We start from the raw sequence: 22,633 nt of genomic DNA on the forward strand, positions 1-22,633 counted from the left end.
GTCCAGTCCTGGTGTAAACACCCACCTGAGTGCTTCCAGATATTCTTGCAGTCCAGATATCTCGAGCGCCATCACATTCAGATGCCTCATGACATCCCATGGAGCTGTATCAGAGTTGCCCCCAGGACCGCTGCTCCTAACCCACCCAGCAGGCCCAGCCAGCCCTAATCCCTTGACCAACATCCCATTACCAGCCCCTGGTGGTTTTGTCCTAGGAATTGCTTGGATCCATGTTTCTGTTACACCCACGCAGCCCGGCCCTCACCATCTCTTGCCTGGATGCCTACATCCAGGAACCCGTGCTCCTGTAGCTCCTCCACTTTCCACACACCAAGAGCAAGCTGACCAATCATGCCTTTCCCCTTTCTACGCACTTTAGAAGCTTCTTGGCGTCCCTGGCATAAGGCTAATGGCTTCGGAGAACCCACATGCCCCACCCCAGTCTCCACACCTAAGTTAAGAGAGTTCTACTTCCGGCCTCTCCAACTCCTATTTCTGTTGATGTCTAGCCTTTGCACATGCCGTTCCCTTCCTGTAGAACATGATTCCACATTCTCTAGCCCCTATATGTCTTACTTACCCCATCCGTCTTCCAGGCTCCACTCTCTCTGGAGCTGTGCTGTCCAGTACAGGAGCCACTAGCCACATGTGGCTATTGAGCCCTTGAAATATGCTAGTTCATAACAAGATGTGGTTTAAGTATAAAATACACACCAGATTTCAAAGCAGAAGTAGTAATGGCTCATAATATTTATACAGGTTGTATACTGAAATGAAAACATTTTTAGATATGTACTGGATTAAAAAGAATAAATAATTGTTGATATTGTTAAAATTAAGTTCACCTGTTTCTTTTTACTTTTTTAAATGTGGCTATTAGAAAACTTTAAATTACATACATGGCGTACACTACATTTCCATAGGATAGCACTGCCTCTAGGAGGGCTTCAGTGAGAACCAGATGAGGTGAGGGGCCTCCTCTGGCCCCACTTCACCTGCCGTCAAAGAGGAGGCATTGTGAGGGGAGGGATGACCTGTCCTGCTCATGGTGCCGGACCCAGAGCCATTCTGTGAATAGACAGATGACCTGGAAAGACACACAGGAAAAAGAAGCTCCTTATGACCACTTTCCCACGTTTTATTCAACAAATGTATGGGGATGGAGATGCGAGAACAGGACAACAGCAAAGTTCCAATAAATAAGAGAAATGGGGATGGTAGTGGGGCCCGTGCCTGCACAGCTCCACATAAATAACCAGGTTGCTGAGCCAGGGTAAAGACAGGTGGGGCAGTCGCCTGCACTGCCCAGGCTGGGGGACAGATGCACCAACACCACAGGGTCACAAACCACCTTGGCCGGAAGCACTTCTCCAGCCAGTCACACACCCCTCCCCCAAAGCTCCTGAGATCTTGGGGGTGGCTGGGCAGGCTGGGGGCTCTGTACCACAGCCCTGCCCAGTCAAGTCTATTTTTGCAGTTTCAATAAAAATAGCAGGGTGAGGGCAAGCACATGCGTTAAGCCCCTTCTGTGAGCAGAGTCATGGATGGGTAGCCCCATAGGGGCCTTGAAGGTGGAAACCCTGGAAGCAGCAAATATGGAGCCAGATAAAGCTACTAGTGGGAAGAGTGGCAAGGAGCCAAGCTCTCTCCCAACGTGACCCAGCCCAGAGCCTGCAAGAGCGAAAGAGGCCCTGGGCACTGAGACTTCACAGTCAGAAAAATTGGGACCCAGTGATGGCCAGGGACTTGCCCAGGATTAGAACCCAAGAACTCAGCCTCCCGGCCCATGGCATTTTGTTGCCCCTTCCCTTTATAGGTCCTGCCAGAAAGTAGGGGGAAGGGAGGGTAGTTCATTGGCGCTAGGACCCTGTACAGAGGCAGAGGATGGTTAATTACCAAGGTGGGGGTCCAAGGGTGCCAAGCAGAGGGGCCCCTTCCCACCATCAGGGCCGGGCCTAGCCTAGTGGTACAGAAGATCCTGTGGGCTCCTAGGATCTGGCCAGGGCACGAGGTCAGGGGCATCCTACATGGAAGGAACTAGGTGCAAGGGAAGGGCTTTCAACCCATTCCTGTACACGTTGCCCACTGGCCTGACTGTCTCCTCACTGGGGCAGACACTCCCACCTCCAGGCCTTGGCCTTTGCTGTTTTGTCTGCTGGGCCATTGCTTCTCAATCCTTGCAGGCCCAGCTGCAGCTCTACCTCCTCCAGGAAGCCTTCAGAACCTCCCTGGGCAGGGCTGCAGTGTCCTCAGACAAGACAGCCCTTCAGATGACGAGGTTGCTCTCACTTAGCCGAACCACATAGCGGTTCTCCTGGGGGACAAGAATGAGGGTTCAGAGCTGAGTCAGGGGGCTTCTGGGCTTCAGGAAAGTGGGTCCTGCGCAGGGACCCCTGCATTTCCGCCCCTGCCCCATTTGCTGTCAGGGCTGGCCCCGCCACCAACGGACACCTTCTCTCATCTGGCTCTCACCTCAGCCTTCTTCTCTGCAAGGGGCTTTGGCCACTTATTATGGCTTCCACCACTTTCCAGCAGTGCCTGCTGCTCAGTGAGGAGGCCAGGTTGTGGGGAGTCGGTGAGATCACCCCCTGAAGGTCCAGCCTCTGTGATGGTCTTCACCTCAGAGGCCAGTGAATTTGTCCGTTGCTCAGGAATTCGGGCCACGCGGAACCTGTGCGGAGATACAATCATCCCCCCATTAGAGGAAGAATCCCAGATGTAGAGAAAGCAGTGTCTGCCAGGGTCACAGCAAGTTCATGGATCAGAGCCTGAGTCCTTCCCACGTTCTCTCACCCACAGATGAGCCCTCAGCACCCCAAACCCTAGATTGTAGGTGGACAAGCTCTTGGTCTGAGGGGCCCCAGGTATAACAGGAGCCAGGACCCTGCCCTGAGGGTGCAAGGGCTCTGTGAGATAGCACAGCTGGGCAGGCTTGACTTCTCCCTGGTCACCCCCACTGCCCAGAGAGGCACACTAAAGCCAGGAAGGGTGGGACCATCACCAAGCAGGGTTTTCAAGGCTCAACTTAAGGCCCTGCCTTCCCTCACCCACCCCAGCTGTCATGTCTCTCCCTGACTGCTGCATCTGTGCCCATCTCACCTGCCCACAGACAAGATGGTGATCTCGCCCTGGCGTCCTCCCTTGGTGCTGGCCCTGGGAGCCCTGGCCAGGTTGGGAAGGGGTCCAGGAGTGGGAGTGGTGGCAGCTGCAGCTTCAGGAGACAGCAGCACCTCGGGCCACTTCTTCTGGCTACAACGGGAGCAGCAGGGGCCAGAGAGTGAGGCCAGGCCCTGCACGGTGTGGAGATGGTGGTCCTGCGGACAGATGTGCGGCATGTTGGGGAGTTCGGGCGGCAGCCTGCAGAGGGCACAGGTAGCAGTGGTCACTAGAAACCAGGCCCAGGACACCACAGAAGGTAATGAAGGGGAACAGGGGTGACAGGAGAGGGAACACACTCAGTGGTGAGTCCCCAGGAAGTGAGCTGATTATCTGGGTGTGGGCCCTCCTCGCCCACCTGCCCACTCACCTGGGCATAGGCCCCTGGCTGGTCTGTATCAGCTGTTTGCTGTGATACTCTTTCAGCAACTCCTCCAGGGCTGCCGCATTCTCTGTAGGCAACTGCAGTCAGAACCTGGCTCTGGGCTATGAGGGGCACTCCCCCCAGACTTCCTGTCCCAGCACAAATTGCCCCTCCCTACCTGCCACCCCTTCTTGGCCTGGGCCACTTGCCTTTTCTTCCACTCCCCCCTTCCTCATAAGACAAGAACATGAAGAAAAAGGGCAGCCACACTGGTCTGAGAGGGCTAGGCTAGTCCAAGGTGAACCAGCAGGATGGGCAGAACAGGGCAGGATCTGATCCCTGAAGTTGCTTCACAGGCTCTGGAAGGAGACCCTCCTTTCCAGGGTGCAAGAATGGGTCAGACATTCCCCTCACCTTTCTTCTCTGTGATCAGGCGCACCAGGACCCCGATGGTGTCCTCATTGGCGTCCTCAAGCCGGTAGGCAGGGTTGATCCCTGGGGAAGAGAAGAGGACCATGATCCTGGGGAAATGAAGGAGTGGTAGAACTTGACTCGTGAGCTACACCAGGACCTGGCACCAGGGGGCGCACCAAACTTGAGCTAGGAGCCTGGGTGTTTATGTACCTGTTCAGGCCACGGCTCTGAGACGCCTATTTTCACCCTCACTAATCAATATCACCGCTTCCTGAACCCAAAAGCCCCAGGTGCTTAGCAGTTTCAGGGCCATCTGAAGTCCCTGCAGAGTGGGTGTGTGGGGTGGAGAGCAGCCTCTTCTGGGGCCTGCGCTCTACCCTCCTCAGCCTCAGGGAGCTATGGGTTGCCTCTTGGTCCAGAACCCCAACAACTCTGGCAAACTCTGCCAATTCCAGGCCTATTATGCACACCGCCCCTTGGTCAGCTTAGGGCCCAAACCTCAAAGACATAAAAACGGGCCACATGATCAATCCTGGGCCAGCAGCTAACAGAGCTTATACCCAGGCAGCAGCCAGCAGTTAAAGTTAGTTCTAAATTAGGAAAACAAGTGTAGTCCCAGGTGAGACGGCCTGAGGTACCACTTTCCTGCCTGCCTAGAGTTCCTGTCCCCTTCCTACCCCTTCCAGACTTCAGTGTCAGGAGCTATTTCAATCTTGGCCACAAGGCCCCTGCGGACAGTGTATGTGCATGTAGGACCCCTGCCCTACCGGCCTTCAGGGGATAGTGGGAGGTGGGGAGGAAAATGAGGGCCCAAGGCCCTAGGGTGGGGGCAGGAAGAACACGTCTCTCCCTCTGGTCCCAGGACTCGTAACTCAAACCACAGCCTGGAAACCCAAGCCTCTTGTGATACTTGCCCAGGACAGCTGTCCTGCCAGCCCTTCGGGCCAGAGGTCAGAGGTAACCTTGAGTACCAAAATGGCATTCCAACTCTTGAACCACACACACAACTGTAGTCCCAAGAAATCCAGACCCCTACAGCTCGGCAGGGCCTCACCCAGTGTGGGAAGCCCACTGAAGCCACTTGACCTGCTCTGCCTCTGTTCTGCCCCATCGCCACCTTGGGCCACCTCATCCTTCCTTCCACTTTGTCACTTTGCAGTGTCTCCTGTGTTACATGTGCACACCTCCAGGAAGCCCTCTCGATTTACCCTATGCAGGCCTCTCCTTGTCAGCCCTCCAAGCCAAGTAGGTCCCCTCGGATAACCCTCAAGCTGAGCTGGGTTGAGATGGCCTGGGCCCTCTGGCCTCCCCACAAGGTCCCCAGGCTGGGCCTTACCGCTGCCTCCACCTCCAGGACCAGGCCCGACTTCCTTGTGGGCCGTGCAGTGGTAGCCCTTCCGCTTGAGCAGGTTACACACGAGGATGCCCAGCAGCCCCATGAGGCAGAAGATAGGCACGATGGCAATAACCGCATACTGGGCAGCTGTCTCCTCGGGGCCGCCTGCCCGTGTGCCATTCCCAGGCTGCTGTGTCTCCCCAGTGCCACTAGGCCCTGCTGCCACCTCCACACCACGTCGGGCTCGCCGCCCCCACTCTGAGCACCACGGAGGATAGAGGCATGGAGGCAAGAAACAGATACGCAGAGAGGCCCATGGCCCGAATTAGTGTATGTTTGCGGCGGGGATGATGATGTATCCAGAGCCACCTACTTCCTGCCATGTTGAGGAAGCACCGCCCTCTGAGCAAACCTTCCTCAGGCTTCAGGATGGCCAGACCCTCAGGACCCAGTCCACCCCTCATAGGACACATGGCATCTGTGCACATGCCTGGACACAGGAACATCGAATCCTGACTCCCTGTGACCTGGCCCATGAGTTGGTTGCCTATAGGTGACTGACTCGACAGGTGAGAGGAGGTGCATGTGTGTGTCAGCACAAGCACGTGTGCATGGGTGTCTCTGAGGGGATGAAGGAAGGATCAGTCAGGATGTGAGCACCCCCGGCTGTGGACAGTCGCTGCCACCCAGAAATGAGGTAGGCAAACACCCAGCCAGTGGAACAACTGACAACATCATTCTGAACTCTCTGGCCGTTTACCCGCCCGTGGGCTGAGGGAATGACTCCTCTGTGAGGGTCTCTGGGCTCAAGTTCACCAGTCCCATTTCCACACACACACCCACCAGTCCTAGGCCCTACAGGACACTCACCGTAACAGCCATGAGTACCCAGAGGTTTCCAGGAACATGGCTGACAGGGAACATAGGGTACCTTGGAAGGGGCAAACCACCTATGGGGGGAGAAGACACCATTGAGGCCAAGCACCTTCCTCAAAAGAGGCTGGACTCCCTCCTACTGATCCCTACCCATCCCGTTTCACAGATGGGAGGGCTGAGGCCTGTTCAGAGGCTGGGTCCCCAGGATCCAGAGTCCTGGTCACCTGGCATGAGCCCCCACACCCCACCCTGTGGCTCACCCAGGCTGGCAGTCTCCACATAGTGTGTCTTGAGTCACTGTGCCCGCCTGGGCCTCCAGCCTCCCTCGAGGGCTGCAGTGGGAGTGAGGCTGGCATGGGCTAGAGCCCCACGAGGTTGAGAAGGTGCCTGGGGGGCAGGACCTGCATAATGTGCCCTGCCCTGGATCCTGTGGGAGGGAAAGGGTGAGAACGGAGCCAGGAGCCAGGGCTGAGGTCCCTGGGAAGCCCACCCCTGGCCCTAAAGAATCTTCCCAGGACAGGTCAGGGCGAACTCACCCAGCTGGGCTCCTCTCCAGGTGGGCACTGCCAAGGGGTCGTTGTTGTTGGCGTGGCCAGAGGCCATGGCAGCAGCTGGAAGAACAGAGGGCACTAAGAGAGCAGAAAACCATGGCATCTCTGGGACTGTCTATCCACCACCCACTTCCTGACGTCCCAAGGAGTGGGGATTGCAAACTACAGAAGACCACGCCCTCCCGGTTTCAAGGTTACTCTCTAACCTCAACCCCTCATGCTGCAAGTAAACCTGCCTGTCCCACACCTGCTGCGTGGCCACTGCTGAGGTAGGGAAAGAACAACATCTGCTTCTGGAAAGTGCCGGACGCCCCAGACAGGGCCCACCCAGGATCTCACGCCCTTGAGTCTCCAAGTCACACCCCTTCCATCCTCCAGGACAAGGAGGAAAAACTTCTGAATTCCCCTCTCAGGTTCATGCCCCCTCCCCCCACCCCACCCCCAGACACAGCTGGGCATGTCCTCAACCAGCCTCTGTTCATCGTCCCTGGGGCAAAGTCTGCCCCAGGGTTTCCTACTCTGGGCTCTCAGCTGAGTCTGCCCCCCGCCCAATACCCCATCCTCCAATTCTGCCCCAGCTTGGAGGTGGCAGCCACAGAATAGAGCCAGCAACCATGAAGGACAGAAGGATGGCACACAGGAGTCTCTGGGGATCTCCTCAGGCCTCAGACCTGACTCCCAGCACCTACCAGGTACTGAGAGTCTCCTGAACCAGGAGCGGTGTGGGCCAGGGTCAGACAACCTCACAGGAAGAGCTGAGTAACCAATCCCAGCACCTCACCTCAGCACGGGGAGGGAGGGGGCTCCTGAGCAGCGTTTACACTCCTAGGAGGGCTGGGCCACAGGACTCAGGACTTGGCTCTTCTGGCATGCCCACACTTCTAGCCCCAACTCACCAAAAGGAGACAGGACAGGGCCCAGTGTGGCGGAGGGCTCAGCTGCATCCTCAGCTTCATCCTCAGGTCCCCAGCCTAGAGCAGACAGGGTAGGCTCAGCAAGAGGCAGGAACAGCTGCTTCCTCCCAGCACTGCTTCCAGGACAGCACTGGGTGGGGAATTTACAAGGGGCTGCTGGGCAGGCAGTTTCAGGGAGGCTTGGCCTACTCGCACTACCACCCCCTTCAAGCCTGGGTAGAGGTATGGGTGCCTTGTCTGGGGCCAGCCTCCCAGGACAACATAGACTGGAGTGCGACAGAGGAATCTGCCAGGTTCGTGAGGCTTCCTGGAGGAGGAAAGGCTTCCTTCCCCTTCCATAAACAGCCAGGTGCCCTCAGGCATGGGCAAGAGAGCCTGGGGAGGAAGGAAGCCTGTGACTGCATCCCAGGGGATGGGGGATGAGAGAGCCGGCAATCCCCACCCCCTAGTCTCAGGCTCCTGCCCCTCAGAACCCCCTACAAGCCATGAGCATGCCCACCTCCCCTGCTCCTCTGCCTTCACTCTTGCTGTTCCCACTCTATGGAGGGCCTTTCCCCTCACTCTTTAAAGCCAACGAAGGCCTCTAGACCTGCCTTTCCTCGCAGCTGGGTCTGGCTACCAAAGCCCCTGGGTGTCCCTCCCTCTTCCCTAATCCCATCACAGTCCTGGTCCTCCTACATGTCCCACTGTCCACACCCGGCCAACTTCATGGAGGGCCAGGATATGTCTGACTGCATCCCCTGGGCCAGGGTAGACCTGGAGGAGGTCCTGGTTAGGTGATTATGGTAGCCAGCATTCAGCCTTCCAATCTCTCTTGGGCACACTAGGCATAGGAATTAACATGAACATGAACATGAACGAGAGAAACAGTTTTTCCCTGTCCTCCAGAGCTCACACCCCAGGGTAGATGGATGGCCAACAGATAAGCACTGGCCTGAGACTGAGCCCTCAGGCTCAGAGTGTGGCTTCCTCTGGAGAGGTCTCCAGCCAGTAGGCAAAGCTGGAACAGCAGACAGGAGGACTTGGATTAGACAACAAAAGAGACTATGGTAAAACAAGGGAGTTTGACAATGATGTATTTCCAGGAGGCCTGGCTCAGGAGGCCAAGGGAAGCAATATTTGTCAAGCTTAAGCTGCGGGCTAATCACAGCCTCTGAACTCCAAAGGATGGCCTTGGAGAGCCGAGTCACTGGCTCAGGGCCCTCAGCAGGTAAGGAGACCCTGCCCCAAGCTGTCTGATGACAAGCCCCTTGGAAGAAACGCTGCCTGCAGTAAACCCCTGGTCACATGAGACCTCCTCAGCCAGTAGGCAGCCCGGGCTTCCCACCTGGAAAAAGAACTAGAGGAAACTGATCCGCCCTCCCATCCTCGCTAGATGGCCTGGCTGGGCAGAGATGTCGGCAAGCCAGGGGCTTGAGTTACACCACAGGGGAGGAGGAGGGGCAGTGGTCATACCACGGGACTCTCCAGGTCACTGACAGTGGTTCTCAGCCCAAGGCCAGTTCAGGGGAAAACCTGAGACAAAATAACAGGCCACAGAATCGAGTGAAGGCTGTACCCTGGCAGTCAGCACCCAACAGGTGGCATCCCCTGACCCCTCCCCCCACCTGCCCCTCCCCTAACTTGGTCACAAGTCTTCCCTTTCAGTTTCTGTCCCAAAGTGAACCTCTGCTCTGCCTGAGCCCAGCTCTCACTCAACCCCAACTGCCCATGGCCTCGTCCCCCTGTTCTTTGCAGGATCTAACCCACAGACCTGCCCACAAACCCCAAGTCCTCAGGCTGGCCCGAAGCCCTGCCCAGTCCCCAGACCCACTACCTCTCCATGTCTCCAGGGCGGGCCCAGAGGGCTGGGACAGGGGTGAGATACAAGGGGTACAACAGCCTCAGAGGAGATAGCCTGGCCCCAACTGGCACATGCTGGGTGACCTGAGCTAACAGGGAGGGATATGAACTGCTCATCTTCACACAGATGGGAAGCTGCGATCTTGAGACTTCCAGGAGCAAAATGGGGATCCAAAGGCCCAGACTTAAAGCCAAGGAGGACCCACTCAGGCACATTCACAGACACTTGCCGCCTAGCACCCTGCCGCCTTCAAATTATGTGCCTTATAATTATCCCAAACCAGCACTTACTCCAGTCTGGCCCCAGAGTCTCTGCTTATAGCCACTCCCCCTACCCCCACACTCAGACCAAACTGAGCTCCTTCCTCGACAATGGGCCAATGGGCCTGCTCAGTCAGTCAGCTCCCAGCCAGCCACCCAGAACCGTGTGGACATGCAGACACATCTGCTGCTCTGGCCTCCCGCTCTGCATCCCCTTCCCCCTTAGATACAGGCCTCCACCATCTAAGCCCTGAGCCCGGGAACCTCCATCCCTACCCCTCTGCCTTGTCCTGAAGGCTGGGCAGTCAGTGACCTCCCAAAGCTGGCACCTCCAGAGGGCTTCCTAGAGGGGAGCTGTCAGGTGGGGAGACCAAGGCCCAGAGAAGGGCAGTGGGTGCCCTTAGCCCACAACTGAGAGCCTCCTCTCCTGCCCCTGTGATCCTGGCAAAGGAGAACCCCATGGGGCCTCAGGGGCAAAGAAGGAAGTTAGCTTAGAAGCCACTCCTCCCTGAATGAAGCTTCCTGGCCTGGGGCCCCACCAACTCCCTATGGGACCTGAGCCCCTGTTTTACCTCACTGGGTCTCAGTTTCCTCATCTGCAAGATGGGGATATTTATCTCCTAGGACAAAGCTGTTATGAGGTTTAAATGAGGTAATGAAACCTAAAGTAGGTTGTGGGAGTTCCTCCCCATTGCCCCTTCTTTCCTGAGGCATCTCCTGCCTAGGCAGGTTATTAAGTATTTGTTTGTATGCTTATTTATTGTTTGCCCCCCACCCCCATGAGACGGCAGCAAGGGTAGGGACGCTGCCTCATTTACCACAAAGTGTCTGGGGCAGGAGGCCTCCACCAAACAGGCTCATAGTAGCAGGAGCTTCCTCACACTCAGATCACCCTTACCCTCTAAAAACTACCCAATTAGAACCAGAAATTCCCTGGAATAAAGCCAACAAAGCCACAGCTAGGGCCCCAAGCTGGAGGCGGCAGAGCCCCAGGGAGGTGCAGCCTTGGAGGCCCCAGAGAAAGAGGAAGCTGTGCCACCACACAGGCCTCAGCAGCTTCCCCTTTCCCAGAACTGAAGCAGTGGGGTCACCTGGGCCCAGCCACTTGCCAGCCTCACCCTAGCCTCCTCATCAGCACCATTAAATCCTGAGGGTCTCCTGGTCCCATGTCCATTTCCATGGCCTCCTCCCCTAGCCTCCAGTTCAGCCCCACCTGCAGCCTAGGCGCCTTGACACGGAGATCTGGCCCTCACTCCAGCCCCCACTCTAGCCATTCTGAGCTTTCAGTCCCCCAAAATTGCCTTTCTCACCCCAACACAGGTATCTGCTATTTCTTCTGCGTAGAAACCCCTCCCGTCATCCGGCCAACACCTACTCTTCCTTCGGAGCTCAGCTCAAAGTCGCTTCCTCCTGGAAGCACCCCCAACCACCACCTCCCCTTCTGCATTAATCATCCTGTGTGACCACCCTGTTTACCCAGCACCTATGCCACTGATTGCTACCTCCATGCCCAGTGCCCAGCACAGGGCTTGACCCTGGTATGTGGGGAGGTACATGCTGAATTTGGGCGGTGGGGATCTAAAAAGGCGCTCTTAGGAGAGGGTCTAGCTTCTCCCAAGGCCAGGAGGGCCAGAGAGCAGGCTGATGGTTAAGAGCCCAGAGGTTGGGATGAGGTAGAAGAGGGGGAGTTTGAATCTGGATCTGAACCCCTGAGCTAACTTAGGAACAACCAGCCTGACTTGTAGACCTTACCCGCCTAACCCCTCACCACTAACACTGCCCCGCCCCCGCCCACCCCGCCACACACACTGTAGGAGGATAATGAGGAATTCACCTAAAATACTCAGCACAGGACCTGGCAGAGTAAACCCTCAATAAGCATTCACTGTGTCTCACTCAGTTTCTACATGTGTAAACTGTGGAAGGGGAAATGGCACACTGATAAGCAAGTGTGAGGCAGAAATGAGATTCTCTCATATTTATGTACAATGCTTGGCACAGAGCCTAGTATACAGGATGTGCCAGATAAACCATGGTGAAGAGGTGGGAGGGTGCTCACTTCTCCTCACAAGAGATGTGAGCACACCTGTTTCACACTTGGGTAAACTGAGGCCACAGGAGGTCACTTATATGGGTCACAGAGGAAGGAAGAGAGGTTTGGAAAGGTAGGCGGGTGGCATGGATCCCAGATCCCAGCCACAAGCTGAGAATTTTGCACTTCCCTCAGGGCCTACACGAGCCTTGAAGGGTTAGCAAGGGAGGGACAGGCATAGAAAGATTGTATCTCAGAGGACTCACTGGGCTGCCTGCCAAGTGAGGCTGGACTAGGAAGCCAGAGGTGGGAGGCAGGTACCCACCTGGAGCAGGGAGGGAGGCAGGTACTTCTGTTTCTCAGCCAGCAGCTCTAGGGCCTGAAGACCACCCTGGAGCCTCCAGAGCTTAGGGTTGCCTGGAAACACAGCTGGACATGGGCCCCCGCAGCAGGTGGCTGTACCTGAGAAGGAAGACAAAGGCCGCCCATCAATAGAGAAATCCAGGTTAGTGAGGAGCCCAGTGGTTCCCTGGCAACTGGGGCCGAAGTAGGGCAGTGCCCGCAGTGGGTGGTTGAGAGAGCAGCTAGGCATCGCCTCCTTCCCATTCTCCACCATCACAGGGAGGGGAACTGACCCTCATTCCCTCAGTCCAGGCCCTCATCCTCAGTTGCCTCCACTCCTCACAAGAGAGGTGAGCACTTCTGTCTCACATCTGGGTAAACTGAGGCCACGGGAGGGCACGTGTATGGATCACACAGGCAGCAAGTGGTGAGGCAGGGTGAAGGCCAAGTCTGTCTGACTCTGCTTCCCACCTCACAGCTGGCCCCTTCTCTGGCACTAGCCCAGGGCCTGGCACACAACACATATTCTCAGGCAATCTGCCAACTTGATGGCAGAGGCTAGGGAGCTAGTGGACACAGTAGGCGGTTCAACTGAGGGACTATTACAAAGCGCCCAGGCAGGCCCCAGGGAAAGAGATGCTGCCCCCACCCTGGGGTGTCTCTGGGCCTCTGAGGTTTTCTTGCTTCTGTCCTCATTTGCATACTGCTCTAGTCTGTGCCAGCTCCAAGGAAAAGATGCTGTGAGAATGAGGAAGCTCAAGGAAAGCTGGGAGTTCCCAGGGTGGAGCCTTAGCTCTCTGGGGCTGCTGACAGGCTGAGGCCCAGGGATATGCAGAGGCTGTCTCAGGGACGCTCAGAAAGACGGGTGCCCAATTCTCACTTCTACCCCAGCCTTGGGCAGCCATGATGTCTCAGGTCACAACACAGGGATGAGGACTCCATGCATGCTGGTCCCTAATCCTGCTCCAGGGTATACCAGACGGCAGCTGCTCCCTGGCCTACCCCAAGGGGCTAAACATGGTTCTGCACTCAGAAGGCCATCAGGCCTGGGCCTTGAAGGCTCAGGTGGGGTGAGGTGGATGGGTGGGGCTGAGGGGACTAATTGGTCCTTGAGGCTAAGAAAAGGGCTGAGGTGGCCAGACTGGGGCGGGGGAGGGAGGGGGCTACTGGGCTCCTCCCAGTCTGGGTGCAGTACAGATGCTATCCCTACCCCTTCCACGGGCTGAGTCAGGGGCTAGGGGAAGGCAGTCTATACCAGACAGTTGTCTCTGGGGCAGAGTTAAGGCTCCTCTACAGCCCTCACTAAGCACTATCTGCATACCTCATTCCCTTTCCAGGCTGGATTTCACTGATAGGGTTCTGAGCTTCACAAATGAGGAAACTGAGGCTCAGAGAGGCTAAGTAGTACCCTGTAACAAGTTGCTCTCAAAAGAGACCTGGAATGGGGGTAGGCAGCAGGTACCACCCCAGGTCCAGCATTCCCACTGCTCCTGCATGCCCTATTCTCACCCACCACCCAATCGCTCAGCACCAAGGGCTTACTGTTCGGGCTGGGCAGGGTAGCTGGGCCATCCTTGGCTGTCAAACTTGGCCCCAAGACAGGATGGCAAGAGGATACCTCACTACACTCTCATTTGTGCTACTGCTACCTCCTTTTCCAAGAAGTCACCTTTGCCTCCCACCCTGGCCACAGAACTGGTCCAGAATCACTAATGTACTGGAGTGGCCCAGTCTGCTCAGTACAAGCCTTGACCTGGCCAACTTGGCTGAGGATTAGTGAGAGACTGAAGGGAGATCGCAGCCCCAGCCGGACCCATTCTCCAACTCCTCCAGACCTCCCCCAAGCCCTGAGCAACCCCAGGTCAGGCCCTAACCAACAGAGCTTGAGGACTGGAGTCAGCATGATGGAAGAAGGGGGAGAGTGTTGGGCTCTGGCTCATCGCTTAGTGGCTCTGTGACCCTGGGCAAGTTACTTGCACTACTCTGAGCTTCAGGATCCTCCTCTGCAAACAGGAGGGCTAGTCCTTGCCTCCAGGCATGCTGAAAGGATAAGTGAAGCCACTAAAAGTAGGGCTGGCTGGGGCCTGGCCTGTCCAGGCCTCTCCTGAGTACCAGTTCTCACCACACCCCACAGGGGCCAGAGAAGGAGCCAAGTTCAGAGTGGATCAGCGTCTAGCCAAGGTCACCCAGTGGTTTGGGAGTGGGCCAGGGTACTTTAGGGAACCCAGTGTTGGCCCCAGCAGCATGAGTGGGAGAACCTTGGCCTCCCTGGGAGGACCCTGCATGCCCATTTCTCAGCCCCTATACAGGCCTGTGTTGACCTGCTTCCATGTCAGTTGAGCCATAGTCAGGAGGTAGAGGGGTAATGAGCATTCAGGACCCAGCCCCATGTCCCTGAACCTCAGTTTCCTTCTCTGTAATTTTGGGCAATTGTGCCTATTCAGCTGACCTACTGGTGTAGCTGGAGGTTCCAGAGTTCACAGGGGAACAGTGGCTCTTCTTAAAATCAGGCCTCAACCCCGGAGCCACCTCCTGCAGGAAGCCTTTCCAGCCTATTAGGGTAGACCCTCCCATCTCCTGGCCTCTTCAGCCATCACTGTTTGTGGTCTCTCCTAAGGGAGGGAGGCAGGTGAGTGCACGCAAATGGGCACAAGGCTGGGCACCGTGGATGGCCAGATCCCTCCCTGAGCGCACTGCTCCTCACAGTGAGGGTGTCCAAGCTTAGGTCCCTCTTCCTGGATGCCCTCCTTCCTTTTCACTCCACCCACACACTCAGACCCTGCTTCTAATTGGCTGTCAAGCAGCCAGGGCACACACGCACAGCCACATGGGCAGTTTATTTATAGAGTTCTCATCTTTCCCAGGGTGGCCCAAGAAAGAGCTCTGGCCTTCCAGGCAGACAGACCTGGGTTAGGATCCCGGTGACACTAGGATCTTGCAGTCCCTTCCCTCTGGGCCTTCTTTTCCCTGGCTGTACCTGGAGGGGACTTCTGACCCTCTGGGCATGAGGCTGAGGATGTGAGAACTTCCGGAGTCCTCATCCCAGGGTAGGGCACACAGTAGGAATGCAGTATCATCTCCCTCCTGTCTTTCCTGCCACCTAAGCCTCACCCAGTAGCAATAAGCCTAGGCCCAGGCACCTAAGGGCTCAGCATAGAGTAGGTGCTGACCTCTGCCTAAGACCTTATCCAATACCTTGAATTCTGAGTGCAGGTGGGTTTGGATGGGTCCTGCTGGCTGATATCAGGCAAAACTGGAAGGGCTGGCTCCAAAACAAAAGAAGTCTGGCCTTCCCCAGCCAGGCCAGGTACTGAATAGCCCCACCAACACTTCCTCCTCCCCCTGCAGGTAGCCAGCCGGGTCCTTCTTGGAAACTGATGTCACAATGGTCAGACAACTCTCACCTCCACCTGGAGACCAGGTTGGGGACTGGGAGAAACCTTGAGTGCCAGTCTTTAGCACCAGTAGCTGTGTGACTCAAACTAGGGCTGATCCTCTTGCTCTCCGAGTCTCAGCTTCTTCCCAATAAGCCACTTGGGAAAGAGGAGGATTCCCTGTCAGTGCTGCTGCGAGGAGATTTGTACCCAGGGATTGGCACACAATAAGGCCTCAGCAAGGAGTTTCCTCTGCTGGCCCAGAATGAGGACTATACCTGAGGAGAACCCAGGGCAAGCACCCTATCCACAGGGGTGGCCTTGAGTCTTCACTCCAACTCCCAGCACATACTCGGGAGCCTCAGAGACCCTGGCTGCAAAACTCCCTGTGCATGCCAGCATTAAGTAATGCCCTCAGAGGCCTGGTCAGCATAGACATGGCAGTAGGAAAGGGGAGGCTGCTGACTAGGCTGGCCTTACCCAGCTGGGCATGCAGATCCCATAAGTGTCCCATACCTGTGCCTGTTCCCAGAAGTGGGGGGACACGTGGCAGGTTAATCACAATAAAAAGAAGCTCACAATGGACTGGGAGGGCTTCCTGGGTGAGGGGGACTGTGGCTGTACCCTAAATGGCCAGGAGGGTTCTAGAAAGAGGCAGCAAAGGCAGAGCAGAACTAGGCATCTGGTAGAGAGAGATAAGGGTGAAGATGTAAAGTTTGAAAAGGTCTTGGAAGGAAAAGCCTCGATACTAGGATGAGGCACTCAGACTATATTTGATAAGCAAAAAGTAAGAGTTCTTAGGGAGGTCACTCTGTTGGTGTGTAAAGAAACTGGAAATGGACGGAGAGGCTGGTACAGGAGTCTAGGCAAGGACAGAAAGGCCAGAGCTAGAACATAAGAGAGAGCCCTGATTTTGTGAAGATGTGCCTCAGGCCCTCTTCCAGTCAGCCTGGGAACATGTGGCAGGACAGAAGGTAGGTGCCCTTTCTGGAGGGTGAGAGCCAGGATATCAAGATTCTGGGGTTCTTGGCCCTTCTCCAAACTTCAGTCCCTCCCTCTGTAAAATGGTAGGCCAATGAGCAGGGGTGGGGTGCTGACTGCTCCTCAAAGTCTACCCTCCTTGGCCTGATAGACACCTTCCTCCAGCAACTATCACACCAGTCCCAATAGGGCCCACACGTGGAACCCAGCCTGGCCCCACCACCATCCCCATCATCCCAGGAGACTCAAGTTCCCAGAAAGGTTTGGCTTGGGCAGGGCACAGGGAAGGGATGGGGGCCTCCATCAGGGCTGAGACCAGAAAAGGAGATTAACCCTTGGTTAACCCTTCCTATCTCCCTCCTTCTAGGCTCTGAGCTATTTCCACCTCTTTGCTCGAGATGGAAATAACTCAGGCTCAGCCCCAGGAGACCAAGACAGCTATTCTGAACAGCCCCAAGAAGCACAGTCCTAGCCATTCCAGAGAGGATGGAGGGACACCCTGATCCCCAGCTCCAGCTCTCAGCCAAGCAGCAGCAATGGTCAGGGCTACCATGGGCCTCTGAAAAGAATAGGGAGACTGAGGCCCCGAGAGGGTGGGGCACAAGCTCAAGGTCACACCTAGTCTGTTCCCCGTCATGGGTGGGTTTGGGAAAGTGTCCCTACAACAGCTTCAAAAAGGGGGATAGAGCCTCTTAGGTATGGCAAAGGTCAATGAGAACTCTCAATTATTCTTGCTACCCTTGGAGCCTGGGCTGTGCTGCTAACTCTTGACACTCTTCAGAGCTATGTGGATGTTCCCAAAGCCAATTATAGGCTTTAGAAGGCAGGAGACAGGCCTTTCTGGTGACCTCTGGCTAGGGGTGGGAGCTAGGAAGAAGAAGGAGAAAGAGGAACAGGAAAACCCTATAATCCACCCACCCCCAAAGTTTCAGACATGTGTGCAAACACATACCACACTCAGAACACTCAATGGCCCAGCCTGGCAAGCATGGCCTGGTTTGAGAAAAGGAAGCCCAGATAAGCTGTGAACAGATACAGGCATACCTCATTTTATTATACTTCATTGTACTTTACAGATGTTGCATGTTTTTTATAAATTGAAGGCAAGACCTCCACCAGCAAAAGGATTACGACTCACGTTATTGCCATACTTGCTTTATTACAGTGGTCTGGGACCAGACTCGCAACATCTCCAAGGTATGCCTGTATTAGGAAGGTGGGTGGCCTTCTCCAAACATCTCACACGGCTTCAGGGGCAGAAGACCTGAATTCTGGTCCCAATACTGTCCTGACTCTACATGACCTTGGGCAAGTCACTTGCTTCTGAGCCTCAGTTTCCTTCTCTGAAAAACAAGTCACCACATCTCAGAACCACTGTGAAGATTCAACAAGAGTAGGCCATAAAGTGTTGAGCACAATACCTGGAATTGTCCTCCCACCCTTGCCTCCACCAGAATCAACATTTTCAGAAGTTACCAGCAGAAGACAGAACTTTCAGATCCTTTAGCAGGTGCCCCCTCACCCTTCCTGGGTTAGGGAGCCCAATTTCCATTCTACCCTGCATGAACTCTACAGACCCCCTTGTGGGGATGGGTCCTCAGAGGAGTCTAGCTCAGATGGTAAAGGGGCCCTGTTCTAGCTCTCCAAATCAGAGACCACTCAGGGGAAAAAAATGCCACCTATTCCCCCCAGGGAAATGAAGAAAGGGGACCTGATCTAGAGAATTCAATATTTATGGATCAGAATTTCAGGTTTATCCCAAGGAGCTGTACTTCCAATTCTGTCACCAGACCTGGGTGCAGCCCCTGGGCCACCGTGTCCCCAGCAGACAGCCTGCCTCCACCCTCCACTGCAGTCTTTCTGCCTGAAGAGAAGAAAGGGAGAACAGAGGCGGTTGACCCAAAAACAATAGAGGATCCCAAAGTGATGATTCATTGTCCATGCACAGCCCAACATTTCAGTGTGTAGACAGGGAGACTGAGGCCCAGGTCAGAGGCGGTGGGGGGGCGGGGGGTTGGGTTAGGAATCTGAGAGCAAAATGGTGTCTGGGCCCAGTGAGAATCCAGGTTGGAAGGGGGCAGTTTTGCCAGGTCTCCCATACCTGTATGTGTTTGAGATGTGGAGCCTGAGGCTACCTGAGTCCCCTCAACTGCTGCCAGAGGTGTCACCCCACCAGATGCAGCCCAGCCTTGGCACCCTCTCCAACCCTCCAACCTGCACGGCAAATCACTCAAGGTCCACTCTCCTCACTAACATGAGCTGGAAGGAGCGCCCTCTTGGGGAAAGTACTGGAGAGACCCTTGACCCCTGGATCCCCCCTCCTTCCTCGTCCCTGCCCCCTACCCCAATCTGCTGGAAGGTTTTCGTAGTTCCTTCTCGTTCTGCCTCTTACTGCCCAGAGGTGCGCACACATGCATACAATACAATACAATACAATACAACACAACACACACAAACACACACACACAAACTACTTGACCCCATAAGCACACTACGGCCCCAATGATTCAGGGGCTGTGTTGCAAAGTCACTTGGGGTTCCTCTCCTTTCATACTCACATTAACGAAGAGCCCTGGCCCTGCCCTGGTCACACCCTAGGACATAAACACACTCAGTGACCCCAGTGACCTGGGGTCTCACTCACAGTGGGCTGGGGTCACTCTCACGCACAGACTTTCTGCCTGTCAGACACACAGAGACCCTCTGTGTCTCCTGCTCGGCCCGGCGTCACCGCCCAGTGCCCTGGCCACACGTTCGTCCAGGCTGGGCCGCCTCATGCGCCGTGTCACCCAGTCACGGGCTGACACCGTTCAGACCCCCCCCCTCCCCACACCCGGCTGCCCCGCGCCGCAGCCGCACTGAGGCGCCGCCGTCCCGTCCCGCACCCGTCCTGGTGTCGGTCCAAGTTTCCCGGGCAGAGGGCGTCTCCGGAGCTTGCCGACTCCTCAAACAGAAAGTCCCGCCGCTGCTTCCCAACTGCGCACGGCCAGGCCTGGAGTCGCGGCCGCAGGACGCGCAGGTCCAGGGGCAGGGGACTCAGAGACGGGCGGGGGCCGGTGCGCGGAAGACGCCGGGACAGGACGCGGGGGCGGGGGGCGCAGAGCCCGGGCTGCGGCATCCGCCGCGCCAGTGAACTTCCTCAGAGACGCGGGGAGGCAGGGGGCGCCACTCGGGTCCGCATCCTTCTGGCTCCACCGTGGGTATCTGACCCCGGGCTGGGGCTCCGTGCGCCTTCCTTACCTGCCCGCCCGCGGCAGCTCCAGCAGCCCCGCTCCCGGGCTCACGCGGCGCCGGGGCCCGGCTCCGCGAGCGCACGGGCGACCCCGTAGGCTGCGCGCCTTTTGAATGAATAGCCTGCCGGGCCGGGACGGTGCACAGCCCCGCCCCCGCGCGTCACGGCCGCCGACCCCGCCCCCGACGTCAGAGCTCGGGCTCGTGCCCCAGCCCCCCCCCGCCCCGTGGGGCCTCCGAGGGGTTCTTGGTCTCCCGCGCGGCGGCACTGCTCTGTGTCGCCATCTCTCGCGTCCCCTAGGAACTGCAGAGGGCTGCGCGGGTAGAGACCTCTTGGATTAGCCCCTTCTGGGCTCCAAACCAAGAAAGAAGGTGCTGCACGATGCAAGACAGGCTGGAGACTTGGATGCTCCTCTGGGTCGGTCACTATTGCCAGTGCCAATGGGGCTACTGCTGCTCTTCCTGGGTCTTGTTTTCTTCTGGAAAATGGCAGCCAGAGAGAACGACCTCACTTTCTCTTGTTGAGGCTCAAACCTGCCCCTAGTAACCCCCACCTAGTGGGTGAGAAGACGCTGGGTGAAAGTGAATCTACAATGGAGGTCCACCTGGTGGGCTCCTACGCATTCCTCAGGGCCCAGCCGAAATCTCCTTCCTCCAGGAGGCCTTTCCTGTCTCCCCATTCCACCCCACTCCTCTCTTCCAAGATAGTTAGTCCTCCCTTTCAGTAGACAACCTGTTCTCCCTTCCCTACCACAAGCTATCATACCTTGATTCCCAATGCCAGCCAGCAGAGAGACTAGGGACTCCAGGGCATTATTCACATTGTATTCCTAGCTCTATGAATTGTGCCCCTGGAGCTGTGTGATATGGTGGTGGGTCAGGACTGAAGGCAGCAGCTCAGCAGTGAGAATTTCCCCCAACCTGTACCCTTCTGGGGATCCCAAGTGGCCCTCCCAGGACAGCAGGACTGGGAGGGGGTGCAGGCAGCAGGGAAAGCCTATGTGCTGGGGACAGAGGCCTGGCTGGGATTAGGATAATCACAGCCCATGACAGAGGTGGAGGAAGATAAATAATTCTGTTGGGGATAGATTGTTGGGGGGAGGTGAAGAATTCAAAACAACTGAGTCATAGAATCTTAGCCATGATGTGAGGGGCCAGGGAAGGTCAGGTCCCCTGGGGTCCAGGAGATTCCAGGAGGAGAACTGGACACCTGCAGAGGAAAGAGGGCAGGGGAAGAGTGTCTATTTCTTTGGGTCATGTCCAGGTTGTGGGGGAAGGGCAGAAAGAGCTCCAGGTCACTGACGAAGTCATAACCCCAGTCCCCTTGTATGTCAATGGAGATCCCCCAGGGGTGATCCCAGGGTCAAACATCCCACGTCCAAGCCCACAGAGGGAGCCCAGAAGGGATTCGTGCTTGGGACCTGGTGAGGGGGCCAAAGCATCCCAGAATGCCCTCCCATTCCGGTAAATGTTTTCTTTGTAAGGGGACCTTCTATACTCCAGTTCCAAGTTCTGGAGTTCATATAGTAGCATTTCATATGCCACTTGATAGACCAAATGAGGAAACGCTTTTTAGTCAAGTAGTATTGGCTATTAATCAGACATCCTACAGAGGGTCCAGGCCTATCTCCACTACCAGCTCTCTGTGAGGCTTTGGTCAAATCCCCAACCCCCTACTCAGTTTCCTCATCTGAAAATTAGGGTGGCAAACTTGTTGCCTGAAAGTCATTCTAGTTCTCCATGGGAGGAAGTGATCTGTCAGACCTGGCTGAGTAGTAAGGGTGGGCAGCAGCCACCTGGGCCAGGAGAATGAGCAGAGATGGAGACTGAGGCGATCCCTCCTGTGGTTCTGGGAACTCTGGTTGGCAACTCTGGGCTCTTAGGCTGCAGCTTCATAGAGTCAGGTCTCCCAGAGCCATAGCCCACACACATCCCACCCCCACAACTTCAGGTTATGAGGGAGCCTAATTATTATTTACTGCCAGCTCTGATTCCCGAACCACAGAAGGCTGCTGATGAGAACCTGCCCAAGAGTCTGGGATCATCTAGCTGCTACAGTGAGGAAACAGGGAAAGAGTTGTGGAGGCCACAAGATTTAGATTGGCTTTTTATGGAGCTTGGAGAACCACAGGTTCAAGAACAAAGCACTCAGAATCACAGACTTTTAAAACTCCTAGCATCTCAGATGGACCCACAGAATCTTAGCATTACAATCTCTGAGTTTAGGGACCTCAGAGACCATCTCATTGAACCTCTCATAGTGCAACCAGAGAAGTCAGCCCAAAGAAAGCCTGCTCTTCATCCTAGGTAGCACAGCACAAGGCCCCAGTAATCTGGGATGAGCTGTGATGGTGATCAGAGGTCCACTGAGGCCCTGACTGGGATGGGGATACTGGGCCACAGGATCAGAGGCATTGGGTGTGGTTATTAGCAGGGGTTCTGAGCATATGTCCCCTCTGGGATTGTGGACCAGAAATTGTGGCTCCCTCTGCTGGCTGCACTGGAATTCCAACATGGAACTCAGGCAGGAGGCATTGAGGTGGGGCAGGGGTGGGGGGGGGGTGTCTCGAACTTAAATTTCAGTGTTCTGTGCTGGCCGAGCTGGCCAAGATCTACCCGTTGGAAGGTGGGCTGCTCTCCTGTGTTTGTGCCTTTGCTCCAGGGGGGAAGTGGGATTGGTTTTGGAATGAATTGAGCCTAGGAGGCCAGGGTGGGGCTCAGTCTGGAATAAGGCAGGACCTGAGAGGGGCTGACTGGATCTGGGGGTTAGGTTCAGTCCATATCTAGGTCCAGACACTGACTTGGGGCTGAAATCCTACTGGGGTTGGGTTTCGATGTCACACAGAGAGGGGTCAAGTCCCAGTTTTGCCACTGCCAGTCTGTGCAACCTTAAGCAAGTGGCTTCACCTGAGTGCAAACTCACCAGCCCAGGGTGTTGTAAAGATCTGCTGAGACCCCA

At 56.1% G+C, this 22,633-nt stretch overlaps 1 protein-coding gene across 4 annotated transcripts; it reads right to left on the reverse strand.

The window, feature by feature from the left end:
• Positions 1-718: 718 nt before the first annotated feature.
• On the reverse strand, positions 719-19,772 carry RELT (RELT TNF receptor). Of its 4 annotated transcripts, none has more exons than XM_016161465.2 (12): positions 19,684-19,772; positions 12,072-12,208; positions 7,594-7,668; positions 6,683-6,757; positions 6,407-6,573; positions 6,141-6,220; positions 5,271-5,528; positions 3,935-4,015; positions 3,527-3,608; positions 3,100-3,357; positions 2,473-2,671; positions 719-2,314 (listed from the first exon to the last, which is right to left on the reverse strand). In XM_016161465.2, the coding sequence occupies exons 3-12, from the start codon at positions 7,651-7,653 to the stop codon at positions 2,267-2,269; spliced, it is 1,308 nt and encodes a 435-aa protein (XP_016016951.2). In that variant the 5' UTR covers positions 7,654-7,668; positions 12,072-12,208; positions 19,684-19,772; the 3' UTR covers positions 719-2,266. The 4 variants fall into 4 exon arrangements, with proteins under 4 accessions (XP_016016951.2, XP_016016954.2, XP_016016952.2 ...); XM_016161468.2 differs by lacking the exon at positions 19,684-19,772 and adding an exon at positions 19,329-19,477; XM_016161466.2 differs by lacking the exons at positions 12,072-12,208; positions 19,684-19,772 and adding an exon at positions 9,991-11,459.
• Between the last annotated feature and the right edge of the window lie 2,861 nt (positions 19,773-22,633).

The sequence above is a fragment of the Rousettus aegyptiacus genome, unplaced genomic scaffold (genome assembly GCF_014176215.1).
Source record: "Rousettus aegyptiacus isolate mRouAeg1 unplaced genomic scaffold, mRouAeg1.p scaffold_m13_p_5, whole genome shotgun sequence".
NCBI lineage: Eukaryota > Metazoa > Chordata > Mammalia > Chiroptera > Pteropodidae > Rousettus > Rousettus aegyptiacus.

Excerpts from the sequence above, each read along its gene's own strand:
- RELT (XM_016161465.2), bottom strand. The coding sequence starts at position 7,653 with ATGAAGCTGAGGATGCAGCTGAGCCCTCCGCCACACTGGGCCCTGTCC. Across the intron at positions 6,221-6,406 it reads TGTGGAGACTGCCAGCCTGG|GTGGTTTGCCCCTTCCAAGG; the intron begins GTGAGCCACAGG and ends CTCCCCCCATAG. Across the intron at positions 5,529-6,140 it reads GGGTACTCATGGCTGTTACG|AGTGGGGGCGGCGAGCCCGA; the intron begins GTGAGTGTCCTG and ends CGTGGTGCTCAG.